This window comes from Podarcis tiliguerta, assembly GCF_965153285.1.
Source record: "Podarcis tiliguerta genome assembly, chromosome: 5".
In the NCBI taxonomy this organism is placed as follows: Eukaryota; Metazoa; Chordata; class Lepidosauria; order Squamata; family Lacertidae; genus Podarcis; species Podarcis tiliguerta.
Window position 1 is genome coordinate 27,164,999 of NC_139538.1, and position 12,251 is coordinate 27,177,249.

General features: G+C 40.2%; 1 protein-coding gene across 1 annotated transcript in view; it reads left to right on the top strand.

Moving 5' to 3' along the window:
- Positions 1-12,251, top strand: part of XRN1 (5'-3' exoribonuclease 1) — a 42,372-nt gene that overhangs the window by 24,837 nt on the left and 5,284 nt on the right. Inside the window, exons 28-39 of the mRNA XM_083442536.1 lie at positions 701-757; positions 2,624-2,756; positions 4,310-4,379; positions 4,765-4,990; positions 5,490-5,591; positions 6,692-6,787; positions 6,870-6,984; positions 8,951-9,012; positions 9,417-9,527; positions 11,363-11,485; positions 11,612-11,759; positions 11,946-12,127. Of these exons, the coding sequence (XP_083298662.1) occupies positions 701-757; positions 2,624-2,756; positions 4,310-4,379; positions 4,765-4,990; positions 5,490-5,591; positions 6,692-6,787; positions 6,870-6,984; positions 8,951-9,012; positions 9,417-9,527; positions 11,363-11,485; positions 11,612-11,759; positions 11,946-12,127 (1,425 nt within the window). The remainder of the gene's footprint in view (positions 1-700; positions 758-2,623; positions 2,757-4,309; positions 4,380-4,764; positions 4,991-5,489; positions 5,592-6,691; positions 6,788-6,869; positions 6,985-8,950; positions 9,013-9,416; positions 9,528-11,362; positions 11,486-11,611; positions 11,760-11,945; positions 12,128-12,251) is intronic.

Consider the following 12,251-nt stretch of genomic DNA (forward strand, 5'->3'; position numbering starts at 1 on the left):
AATGAGATTATAAATTTGGATTAGAACTGATTGACTTCCTATTAGAAAGATTGTATTTAACTGGCATGATAGGTTGAGCTTAACTTTGATTGCAACCTGCTTTATGAGGTATGGCAACTAATAAGAAAACATTAGCAATTTATCTGCTTACTCTATCATATATTACTAATCATTTGTATGCCACTTAGTTATCCAGCAAAATTTTGTATAAAGATTTCAGTCTAGAAAGTTACACATATCAGGTGATACCCAGTGCTAGTCATACTCTGGCTAGACCCATTGAAATCAGTTGAGTTAAGTACACTGATTTCAGTGGGCCCTCCAAGTATGACTTGCTTGGATATCTATCACTCAGCTAGTGTGGTTTTGAAGACTTCTGAAACAGCAGTTCTGATTTGCCCCATTACATTATATTCCTTCAAATTCACTTATGTATAAAATCATTATTTGTCAAGCACTGTAAAATAAATAAATCCCAAGTTAAAGTGTTCCTGATTATGCTGATATAACATAAGTACTTATTGGCATAATAGACTGTTTTGGTAGAGAGCATTGTTCACTAGGCACGAGTAGTTGAAAGAAAGATGTTATGTAGAAAGAAAGCGGTGATCCAGCTACTTTGAGCGAAAGAAAAATTTTGAAAAGCAGGCATAATCCAAACTTTGTTCTGTGTATTCAGTTTCTTGTTTTCCCCCTTTAGCAAAGGAAAAGCAATAAGAAAGTGCGTGTGACGGTGAAACCTCACTTGTTATTCAGGGTAAGTTTGGGTTATTTTGTGAATGGAAGGATACTATTCTTGTAAGATAAAGTCTTAACAGAAATTCTGTCTTGTTCATAGGGGAATACGGTGCCCTCCTGAATTCTTTAATTAAAATTTCAACAATGACTTCGTCACCAACAGAGTTTTGTGTTCTATCTATGCTAATTTGATATTCATTTAGACATACAGTACATAAACTGCTTTGAGGAGTTTTGTTTTTTTACAATTAAACAGTGTAAATAAATAAGAAAGAAAGAAAGAAAGAAAACTTTGCACTGGCTTGCATTATCTTGCTCAGATATTCCTTCACACCAAGTAATAGTCAGGATTCAGGTAGTGCTGACTTTTTAATCTTGCACTGTTACCCATTTATAAACACAATAATATTACACACATAATGCTTCTTATTTCTCCATTTGACATGAACTCATTATCAATGGGTTAACTCTTCCCACCAAGAAAGGTAAGGAATCGTGTGAACAGCATTTGATATCTATCTCAGTCCTGCTGGTTTTTCCTGTTTCATTCCTTATGTTTGCTCAGGCAGAGCTATTCATTGTTCTTGTCACCTGATTCCCCACCACCACCTCTTTCAACCTCTGTTTTGTCTCCTGCAATAGCTTAGCCTTCTCCTCTAAACTTCATTGCTTCTCCTTTTTCTTATTCAAAATAAAAGCCTTTTTCTTGTGTCTCTATTTACTCCCTTCTCTGGCTCCTTTCCATTTCTGCCCGGCATATACAGGTGAACTTCCTCAGCAGGCATGTAGTGGACTCAGGAGTGTGGAACCTCCTCCAGACCATCATTCATGAAAGCTTCAGCACCCTTTTCCTTAGAGCTATTCATATCCCAAACAAACCATAAGTCTTCTCTGTTGTTGGCCAGTTCTTTTCTCAGGTTTTGTTCCTCCTGGGTAGAGGGCATGAATATACTCTACCTTCTATGATCCAACAGCCTGCTCTGTGCCTCCCCCTTCACTTTCTTGATCTCCAGAGTCCTCAATAAAATCCAAAGAGAGGGGACACTTGTTCTGGGAGTCCCTCATTGGTGCAGCATACCATAGTTATCCGAGATTCTTTATCTCACAAGGGAAGTCCCATTGTTTCTTTCTCCTAGCCCACAAAACCCAAAACCTGCCTACTGCACCCAACACACTCCACCAGGACATCAGCCACTTTCAGCAGCTCTTTTGAGTAATGCTAGCATTTCTGATATGTGCCATACAGGGTCTACATTCACCGGGCATTATAAGGAGGATCTCCATTGAAGTTTTCACTGGCCTTCAGTAGAAGGGTTCTCCATAACATCCTACTACTGACCTAGACAGCCTTTTATATTTTTAGGCGTTTGTCTGGCTCTCTTTCCAATAAGTTCTATGCCTGTACATCTACTCCTCAGCTGTCAGTCTCTTGTCCACAGTACAGAACTGGAGGTGTTACCAGATCCAAGCTGGAACACAAAAGTTGCTCATATTTTCCCTTCCTTTCTTTTTCTGGGTGCTAAGAGGAGCTAATCCATCAGTAATTGAGGCCTTGTTCACCTCAAACCAGGAAGGGCATTTACAATAAGTGCCCGACATAAATATATAAACAGAACATTTTAAAAAGGGGTTGCACTGGACATTTCTGATTCTCCACCATATTTAAAAAATGCTGTTTCCAATTTGTTCCTTGTAGACTAGTCTCAGTGATTGCATGTTCTACAGGCCACAAAGATGGCAACCAAAAATATGTTACAAAATTATTTGACTATTTTATCTCCTAATAAAATGTATACATAATGTTTTTTTGGGGGGGGGGCTAGTGATTTTGTTCTACGGTGTTAACTATTCATATTTGGATTTTTTTATCTTTGATTCCTACTAGCCTTTAGAACAGCAGCATGGAATTATACCAGATCGAGATGCAGACTATCGACTGTTTGACCGTGTTGTTAATGTGAGAGAGTGTTTTTCCGTTCCCCTTGGACTTCGTGGCACTGTGATAGGAATTAAAGGAGGTAACACAATGCCTTTTTGTGAACAGTCTCTTTTGCTTTTAAAATAATGTGAAGATCATTCATTGAACGCAAAATGAGTTAGTTTCACAGATAACACTAATCTACGGCTAACGTTAACCATAGCGAAAGCTGAGGCATCTATCACAGAATAGTTCAAAGCACCAACGAGAACAACCGGAAGCAGTTAGAATTTTAGGCGTGTTCCATTGCCTTAGTGACTTTTCACTTGTGCACCTAGAAATCTGAACCATTATAATATTTTTTTTAAATATAAGATGTGGCAAGTGTTTATTATATAAGTGTCCTCAGTAGGCATAGTATTTTATGGAGTAACTTAAGCACGTGAGGCACATCTGTGCCCTAAAGGCGAAGGAGGGGGCGAAAGTAAGAAGCCTTTTGATCTCACTTTTGCATAGGAGTTAATTTAAGAATGTGAGCACGCTTGCATACATCACACCAATGTAGAACGTTTAGCAGAGGCAGTGTGACTGGTTCTGCTGCATTGGGCACTGAGCCAAGGGGCCACTGCAGGGCGTTGTAACTATGACTTGGTGAATTGAGCAGAGCGGAAGGTCGTAAGTGGGTCGGGTGCTGAATGCTGGACATGCACAGGATGTTGCTGAAATCTGAAAGACGAAAGTCCACCCCTTAGGAGGAGAGAAGGAATTTTCTTTATTCTTTCTGTCATGACAACAAAGAGTCTTGTGGTTTCTGTTGTCAGAGTTCATTTATAACAATGCTTGAAGGGCTCACTTAAGTGAGTAGGTATTATACCTAATGTGAGGCCCAAAGGTTGAGAGATCTGTACTTAGAATCATAGCACTGTAGAGTTGGAAGGGAGGGGACCACAAGGAGCATCTAGTCCAGTCCCCTGCAATGCAGAAATCCTTTGCCCAATGAGGGGCTCCAACCCACAACCCTGAGATTAAGAGTCTTGTGCTGTGCTAACTGAGCTAATCTTCCTGTAACTGCACTTGTTTGAGGGCTGTTGAGTACTGTGACCCATCTATGGCTACCTTATGTGTTGATTAACCTTTTGGCCTTAATTTGTAACTCGCCTGGGTTTTTGCCCCTTTCCTATACCTGAGGGATGCAGATCCTGACCTTTAAGGTGCCGCAGGACCTTGTTAACATAAATTCTGATCAAGGATTGAAGACCTTTGTAATATGAGAAAAAAAAAGTAGCTTCTTTAACTATTCCAGACTGATTTAGGAAAGCTTCAAATAAAAAACAAGTTATGTAGTTGGATGACATTGTCTTTAAAACAGTTCCAGCTTTCTAGTACATGTAAGCTAATGCCATAATTTGTTAAGGTTGTCTCCAGCTAAGTCATACTCAGATTAGACTCTAATAAACAGAATATTTGGGTCCATTAATTTTAGTGGGTCTACTTGTGAGCATGATTTAATTTGATACAACCCATAGTCTTCAAAATGTCATGAGATTATTTGTTGCACCAGACTCAGATGATTACACCTTTGGAAAATGTTAAGTTTTGAAGTATCTTCACATTTAGTCAGTAATGCTTGCTTATAGTGCATATTTTCTTCAGCCAGCAGAGAATCTGATGTTCTGTATGAAGTACTGTTTGATGAAGAGTTTCATGGAGGCTTAACAATAAGGTTTGTTTCTTTGCATCTTTTTAGGGTGTTGCACAGATCCTAGAGAAACATGTAACAATTGCACAGAAAAGTGCTAATGGATATTTAGTCAAATCACCCTTTGAACAACATTAGGTTGGATCCAAATGTCGCATTTTGCAACTATTAGTTCTCCTGTTTGTGGATGATAATTCAGTCCAGCTGAGGCACTCCTGATGGAAGGGGAGAACCAATTCACCAGTTTTTCATCTGCAGCTCCCAGTGCCTCCATTTGTAGAATTGCTAAGCGTTGAGGTTGTGGTCTACGGTCCCCTAGCCATATATTTGGGGGGCAGATTTCTATTAATCATGCACCACTGGCATAACTAAAGCATTCTTTTCATTAGCCTTCCTCTCCTTCCTCTAGGAGCTCGCCTGGCAGAGGGTACCGCATTCCAGCCAGTGCCTTAATCAACCTTTCTTATGGTAATCGGTCTGAAACAGGAAATCAGAAGCTAACTGCCATAGTTAAACCTCAGCCAGCTGTGAGTCCCTACAACTCATATTCACCCGAATCATTTTCTGTATCTACACAAAAAGCACATCAAGGAGGTCTCAACCATTCTCCTCGCTCCCTCTTCGTTCCAACTCGAGTAAGTCCACATTTAGTTCCTACAATTATGTCCCAGAAAATAAAGTCATTGTTAACAGTAGATCTCCATGGATGCTAACTAAACATTTTTTTTAATAGCAGAGTTTAGACAGGCTTTAATGATTACTGTAATCATGGTTAGCTAGCTTAGACTCATCCAGGTTTGCATAAGAAAACACCTGGAAATCTCTTAATCCTCATGATACACTTTGAGGGTAGAGAAAGGAAGTGTGTTTGATAAAGAATGTGTTTGTATTTGGGATAGATTCTGTCAGTGTAAGGAGGCTAAGTAGGTAAGGAAATTTCCCAAAACAAATTAATGTTGATGAAAGGGTTTAAGTTGTACAGGTATTCTTCTTTTACCACATTCACTGGAGATAATCTATTTCCCTTCCCCTCTGGCGGGTGGAGGGGAGGAATCATAGCAATAACGAGTATTTTAAAGAGGAAGAAACAAGTTGAATAGCTATTCCGTTAAATTTTCTTAATCTTTCATCTAGCAAGTGAATGGAAGGCAGCATAACAATCTCAAGGTTGAAACCCAAGGCAATTCCAATTCCCTTCAGAAAGGAGCATATTTAAGCAGCAATCAGAAATACAAAGTAAGTTGCATTATTTTCTTAGTACGTGCTAGTAGATGTAGACTGAGTTTGGGAAGGAAGTAGTTTGGGCATGTGGGTGGGTGGGTGTAAGCAAATATTAAAAGTAGGGAAAATTCATCCCACACAGAATCAGTAGAAAGAACATAGCTCCTTAAAAGTGGAAACCCTTCTACCTTTTCAACAAAGGAGCCATTTTTCTTCCTGGAAGTAAGTAGCAGCAGAAAGAAAGGGTTCAGGGGAAATGGGAGAAGGAAATGCTGTGGAATTGTAAGGAGGGTGGGGTGCGGATGGGTAGTAGTGGGGGGGCAGTAACAAAAGAGAATGGATACCACATGTGGGGTTGAGAGGGTTTTGTATGAAGTGGGGAGAGGTTATGGGGTATCTTGTGAGACTGGGACATGGTCAGGCTGCTATCCGAATAAACCTTAAAAAAAATATATTTTAAACCTTTTTACAAGCGTGAGCTCATTCTGAGCTTTAGACCACCTGACATTTGCCCTGCAACCATTAGCTACACGTGTATACTCCTCTTTTGCGATTTTCCCCTTCTGCCATTTCTTGTATGTGCCCTTCCCAAATCTCAGCTCATCTGTGAGCCCCTTATAGAGCCACACCCATTATTTAGCCAGCCTCTTTAGATGCCTCCCGCTTTTTATTTCTTGTCTACATTTGGGCGTTCAACATTTCACGTTGAAGAAACTCCCATCCGCCCGTTTAAAAAGTAGAGATAAAATTGAGGAAGGCCCCGTAGCGTAGGGTCTAGGTATAGGTGCAAGAAAATATGTGGCAGTGTGACACTGTGAGGCAAAGTCCCATGATACTATAAGAACTGCATTGGTAAGCAGGCATGCTGATGCAGTAGGTGGCTCCACCTTACCTCTCCACAATGCCGGGAGACCAGAATATGTTTTGCCCATTTCACTACTGCTTTGACTTTATGGGTCTAGGGTAAGTGACTTCACTTACTACCTCTCTTCCTCATTTTGCTTCTCAAACTGTTAAGCTATTAAATCTACACAGCCATAGCTCTCTTGGGTGTAAGGATTTTATTAGAGCAGATCTTGCATAAATGGGTTGGTTTTATTTTTCCTTCCCACCAGGCTCAAGATAAGCAAGATGATGAATTTTGCAGCATATGGCAATCATTGCAGAGCTCTGGAAAGTCTCAGTCTGCCCAACATGATAGGCATGAGAAGGTTAGTTTCTGTAGTGGAGTGGATGTGATGTGTGTGAGATTTTCTGAACAGGATTTTGCTACTGAACAATGTCATTTTCTAGGGTGGAATTTTACCTCAATACATAAAGCTAAATACGGGTGGCCAGTTCTGCAAACCAGGCTTCAATGAGAGTAGCTTCAAAGGCCAGCAAAGAAAACAGGAATCTTTCAGGAAGTGTAAGTACTTTTCTTTGAATTTTGTATATTCCTTCATCAAGTTAGGGATTCAGTTTTGGAAAGCATTTAGTTTATTCTAGTCCTGTGGAAAGTGATGCTTATGACAGACGGAGTGTTGCCATTATAACCCCAACCCTTGGTATTTTCTCTGAAGAAATGCATGTCATTACCTCCCCCGCTCACCAAAAAAGGATGAAAGTGGATTTAGGGTTGCTAATACTTGGAAATCCACTGAAATCGATAACCTTGAGCTTGATTATTATGAGTATGACATAGTTTGCTGTCACACTTTGAATTTTTGTTTGTTTTGTGAAGTATTATTTTTTAATTTAATCCGATTGATGTTCTTGTGGCAAGAAGTTTGGCACCCATCTCTATTTGAAACAGTTCCTGAGAGGGGCAGCATTAACTAGCCCTAGCGCAATACCATTTTTCAACTTGGAATTTACTATTTTCAACTGCAGAAACCACCATTTGAACGACTGAAGTCTGTTTTTCTATGGCTGATGTCACTTAAAAGTGCTTTTTCTAGTGGCCATAGCATCAGCAAGAAGGATTTCAGAGCTGGGAGCTTTGTCTGTTGGAAAACATCATTGTGTGCTTAACAAAGACAGAATTGTACTGCAGACTGTTTTTCACTACCAGCAGGAGCTGGTGTTACTTACTTTCTGTCTTTTCCCATGTCATCCTAAAGAACATGCATAGCACTCTCTGGATGTCCACAGGGCAGATTAGATAGATCAATTGATCAATATGGCAAAGCCATTTGGATAAACATGTTTATTATTGCCTCTCATCCAACATACTTAGGGAGAAAGGTTTCAACATCCACCGCAGCTAGGTGGATTAAAGCTTGTATTTCTTTGGCATATAATTCTCTTCCATTTGATTCACTCAGTGAGAGCATCTGCAGCATTTTCTACAAGTGGTTTGTAGGGCAGGGACTTGGGCTACTTCGAATACATTTACAAGACACTATAAAATATACATTTATGCTTCCGCCGAAGCAGCTTTTCAGAGGCGTCAACAGGTCCTTTAGCTGCAGAACAGGGATGTGGAACATTTGGCCCTCCAGATATTGCTTGAACTAGAACTCCCACAGGAACACAGTAATCTATGATTGATAGGCCGGTACTCAGAGATTATACAGAGTGCACTTAACGTTCTTCCAGTCTGCGGTGATAAGGAGAGGATGTATATAGTTAGATAGGAAGGTCATGACATCACTTAGGCATTCCGAGCTAGTGGTGCCAGGGTAGCTTAGAAGGGAATGTACAGAAATACAACCTACGCAGGATCTCAAGGAAAGCAATACTCTACAAGGCCAAGGCCCACCCAAAGCTGCATGACATAATTAAGAGGTGGGTTAAGAGCAGAGTGTCTAGAGAGTGGTCTTGTCTTTCTGTTTGTTGGCATTTTGGTTGTTAAATATGTGTTGTTTTTAATTGTTGGATGTTTAACTTACAAGCTTATCTAGATGGTGAACTGTTTTTCTAAGGGAGGGGTCACTCAGAAATTCTGTTGGAATCATGACATTTTCCTGCTTTTCCTGCTTCAAGTAACATAAGGAACTCATTGACTTATCTGGCAGTGTCCTAGTGGCCCTTGAGAAACATCTTTCAGCTAGTCCAGTATACCCATTTCTTTCATTCTGTTCAGGAGTTACATTGTGCTGCTTGAGTTCTCTGTTGCAGACGTCCACCCAGATTTTATCCCTTTTGTTACAGCTTCTGAACAGAGATAGTAAAAAGAAAGTGAGGGAAAATATACTAGATTGACAAAGAGGACTCACCGTAGCTGTGCTTCTCTACCTATTTACCTGGGAGTAAGCTCCATCAAACTAAGTGGGACTTCCTTCTTAGTAGACACATGTAGGATTGCACACACACTCATTTTATATATAAACAGTTTTTGAAAAAACACATGTTACTTGTTTAGCTAATATTATAAACTTTTGTATTTGTAGCTAAAGACGACTCTAAAGGTCCAAGAACTGACAGTCAAACACATAAAGGATCAAATAAACAGGTAATTTTCTGATGCTGTTTTATGTTTGCTGTTTTATGGTGAACTGTTCAAAGGAAACAAAGGGCAGAAATAGCAACGGTTTGTGCGCAGATGCTTGGGTATGCCTAACATATATTTTTGGACATGGATTAAATTGGCAGCTGCCCCTCCGCATTCCTGCCACAGAGTGTAACTATATGTGTGATATATCTGCTTGAGGGAGATGGCCCTTGTATGATCGCATAGGTCGACTAGTGAAGTTGATAGATTTCCAAAATTACTTGTGCAGCTAATCACTCGTTAGGTAGGTGGCCATAGCTTTTAGCACGAGTGATGTAAGAAAGTATACCTGCAGGAATAAGAGTTTGTTTTTTAAAAAATCCGCCTTGTTAATTTGCTTTTACATTTGACCTGGTCTGTCTCAGAATTTTGCAGGTGCTAATAAGTATAGTGTGAAGCTATTGAAGAGGAATGAAGCCCCCAATGAGCCAGTAGAACCAAAGCCTGCAGTTGACAGTCCCAGTATAACTGAAAAGGTAGGAAAATGGCAATCTAAATATTTGCATATACCTGAGTACATTCTGAAGAAAAAACAACATGACAAGTAGATTTTATTAGATATTAATTTTAATGCATCAGAATTGTTGAATGCTTTATTTTCTTCATGGTCTTTTTCCATATGGGATTGCACCTGTGAAGAGTACTAGCCAGACCTTTTAGCAAGCTCTAAGCCATGAGATGATATTGGCCTCCCTCTCCCTCTCAAGCATAGGCCAGAGGATTACTAGATTATCCATGTCAGATCCCTGCCTCTCTGCTCAGTGGCCTGCTGCACATAATATGTTTCTCAAAATTGTCAGAAGAAATGGATAAAATAAAGATTTAAAATTCTCTCTATATAAATTATATCTCATGTATGTGTTGTGAAATACCTTTTGTGGCCATCTAGCTAAATCATAGTGGTAGTATATATACAGAACAACTAAAAAGACTGAGAGCTGAGCCACTTCGTAGCAAGTTCCTGAAGAGTTATGAATCCCTTTTACTTGTTTGCTTTGTTTGAAATACATTTAACATGGCCCACATGTGCTCCTGAGCTTTAGAGCCTTTGTCCTTTGCTGCAGTATTGAAGAGAACTCTAGGCACACAGCGGAGACACGGGCAAAATTCTTCCAGACTTTGCAGTGAATGGGGGAGACCTTTTAAGTAATATGTACCTTAAAGGTAAAGGGACCCTGAGACGTTCTCAAAGTAAAGGAAGGATTGAACTCTGAATAATAAGAATACACACTGAGGCTTGAACCAGCAAGACTCTGGGATGAGTGCGTATAATCGTGTCTCTCTGTCTCCCTCCCAGCCCCTCAGCCCAGGTCGTTTTATTCACAAAAGAACTTTTTACAGAGTGTTCATAAGAACCAATCAGATTTCTTCTGAGCATTTCAACATACCCCACGTGAGGACAAAGTTAAACTACCAAAACTAATTAAGCACGGGGTAAACAAAGACACCCTGGAGGTGATAAACAAGCAATATACATGATAAGAACGATGGCCAGGAGGACAGCGTCACCTTTATGTGAGATCTGTTTCCTGGCCCTAAGATTAACATCCTAAGATTAACATATCAGAAAGGCTACTTCAAGGAAGCTGCCCACTGTCTTTGATGACCCAGGACGCCTGCCTGGCTGTGTAAGTGACTTGTGAAGCAAGAGAAATGGGCAGTAGAGGAAATGGTCAGAGATGCAGAGGGTTGTGAGATTTGATCAGAAATTATTGTCAAGGTATCAAACCCAGTCAACACAATGCATTCATCGTGGACACAAGGGCTTGATGCATATTTTATAATTCCTCATAGTAATCCCACCTGACCCCACACTCTGGATATTTGCACTCCTATAGGACCCCTGACCATTAGGTCCAGTCGCGGACGACTCTGGGGTTGCGGCGCTCATCTCGCTTTATTGGCCAAGGGAGCCGGCATACAGCTTCCAAGTCATGTGGCCAGCATGACTAAGCCGCTTCTGGAGAACCAGAGCAGCGCACGGAAACGCCGTTTATCTTCCCGCTGGAGCAGTACCTGTTTATCTACTTGCACTTCGTGCTTTCAAACTGCTAGGTTGGCAGGAGCAGGGACCGAGCAACAGGAGCTCACCCCCTCATGGGGATTCGAACCGCCGACCTTCTGATTGGCAAGCCCTAGGCTCTGTGGTTTAACCCTCAGTGCCACCTGTGTCCCAATATGTACCCTAAGTTCCCTAAAAATGAATAAGTTTTCATATTGATTTCAGTGGAATTTGCACAGCGAAAATTCCTTTCTCTGAGTTTTGCTCTTCTAATTCTTTCATATATGCATATATCTATATATTCCTTAGAGCGGATCTGAACTTGAAGACATTTTGGCGTCTTTGAAAATTTTCAAAGAAAAAGAGGTGCCACGGTCATATCCCAAGGAACCAACTAATGAAGAACACTTGTCTCCACAGTCTTTTGCTATGGTTTGTATGCTGCTGTTGGAATTGACTTCATTGGTTTAACTTTGGATGCATTTAATGTACAGAGTTCTATGATAAAATTCTCAATTTATACAATATATAAATGCTGTTTGCTTTTTTTTTTTAAAGAAAGGAACACAGATGCTCAAAGAAATTTTGAAGATAGATGGTTCTGACACAGCAGAAGCAAAGTCAGTGGCAAATGAAGTGTCTGCTCCAACTTGCAGGCAGGATTCTTGTGTGCCTGCCTCACAACATACCAATGCCAAAAAGATGGGTATGTATAAAAGCTTTGTTCTATAATTGAATAAATGGTTTGTGCTATGCAGACTTAAGTTTAATGTTTATTGATTATATAATACCTTTTGAACATCTAACATTCAATCAAATTAAACAAAGTACTGTACTCTGGTTCATTTATTCAAACATGGTACAGATTACATGTATTTATTCTCATTGATAGCTGCTTTCATGAACAAATCCCCTGGCACTGCAGGACCTCAGAACACTCAGGGCATGGAGGTTGGAGGCCACCCACTTCTTGGACCATCAAACTCATTATCCACTCCAGTATCTGAGCTTTCTCGTATCTGTTCCCTTCTTGGAATGCTGCAGCCCGATTTCTCATTTCTTAGAACACCACAGGTAACTTAGCTTCAAATAACAGATCTGTGTAGTATGCAAACAAAAAAACAAACCCACCCATAATCTCTTATTTCCAGTTCAAGTCTTAAATGTGCTTGCAGAAATATAGACAAATTGTTCCACC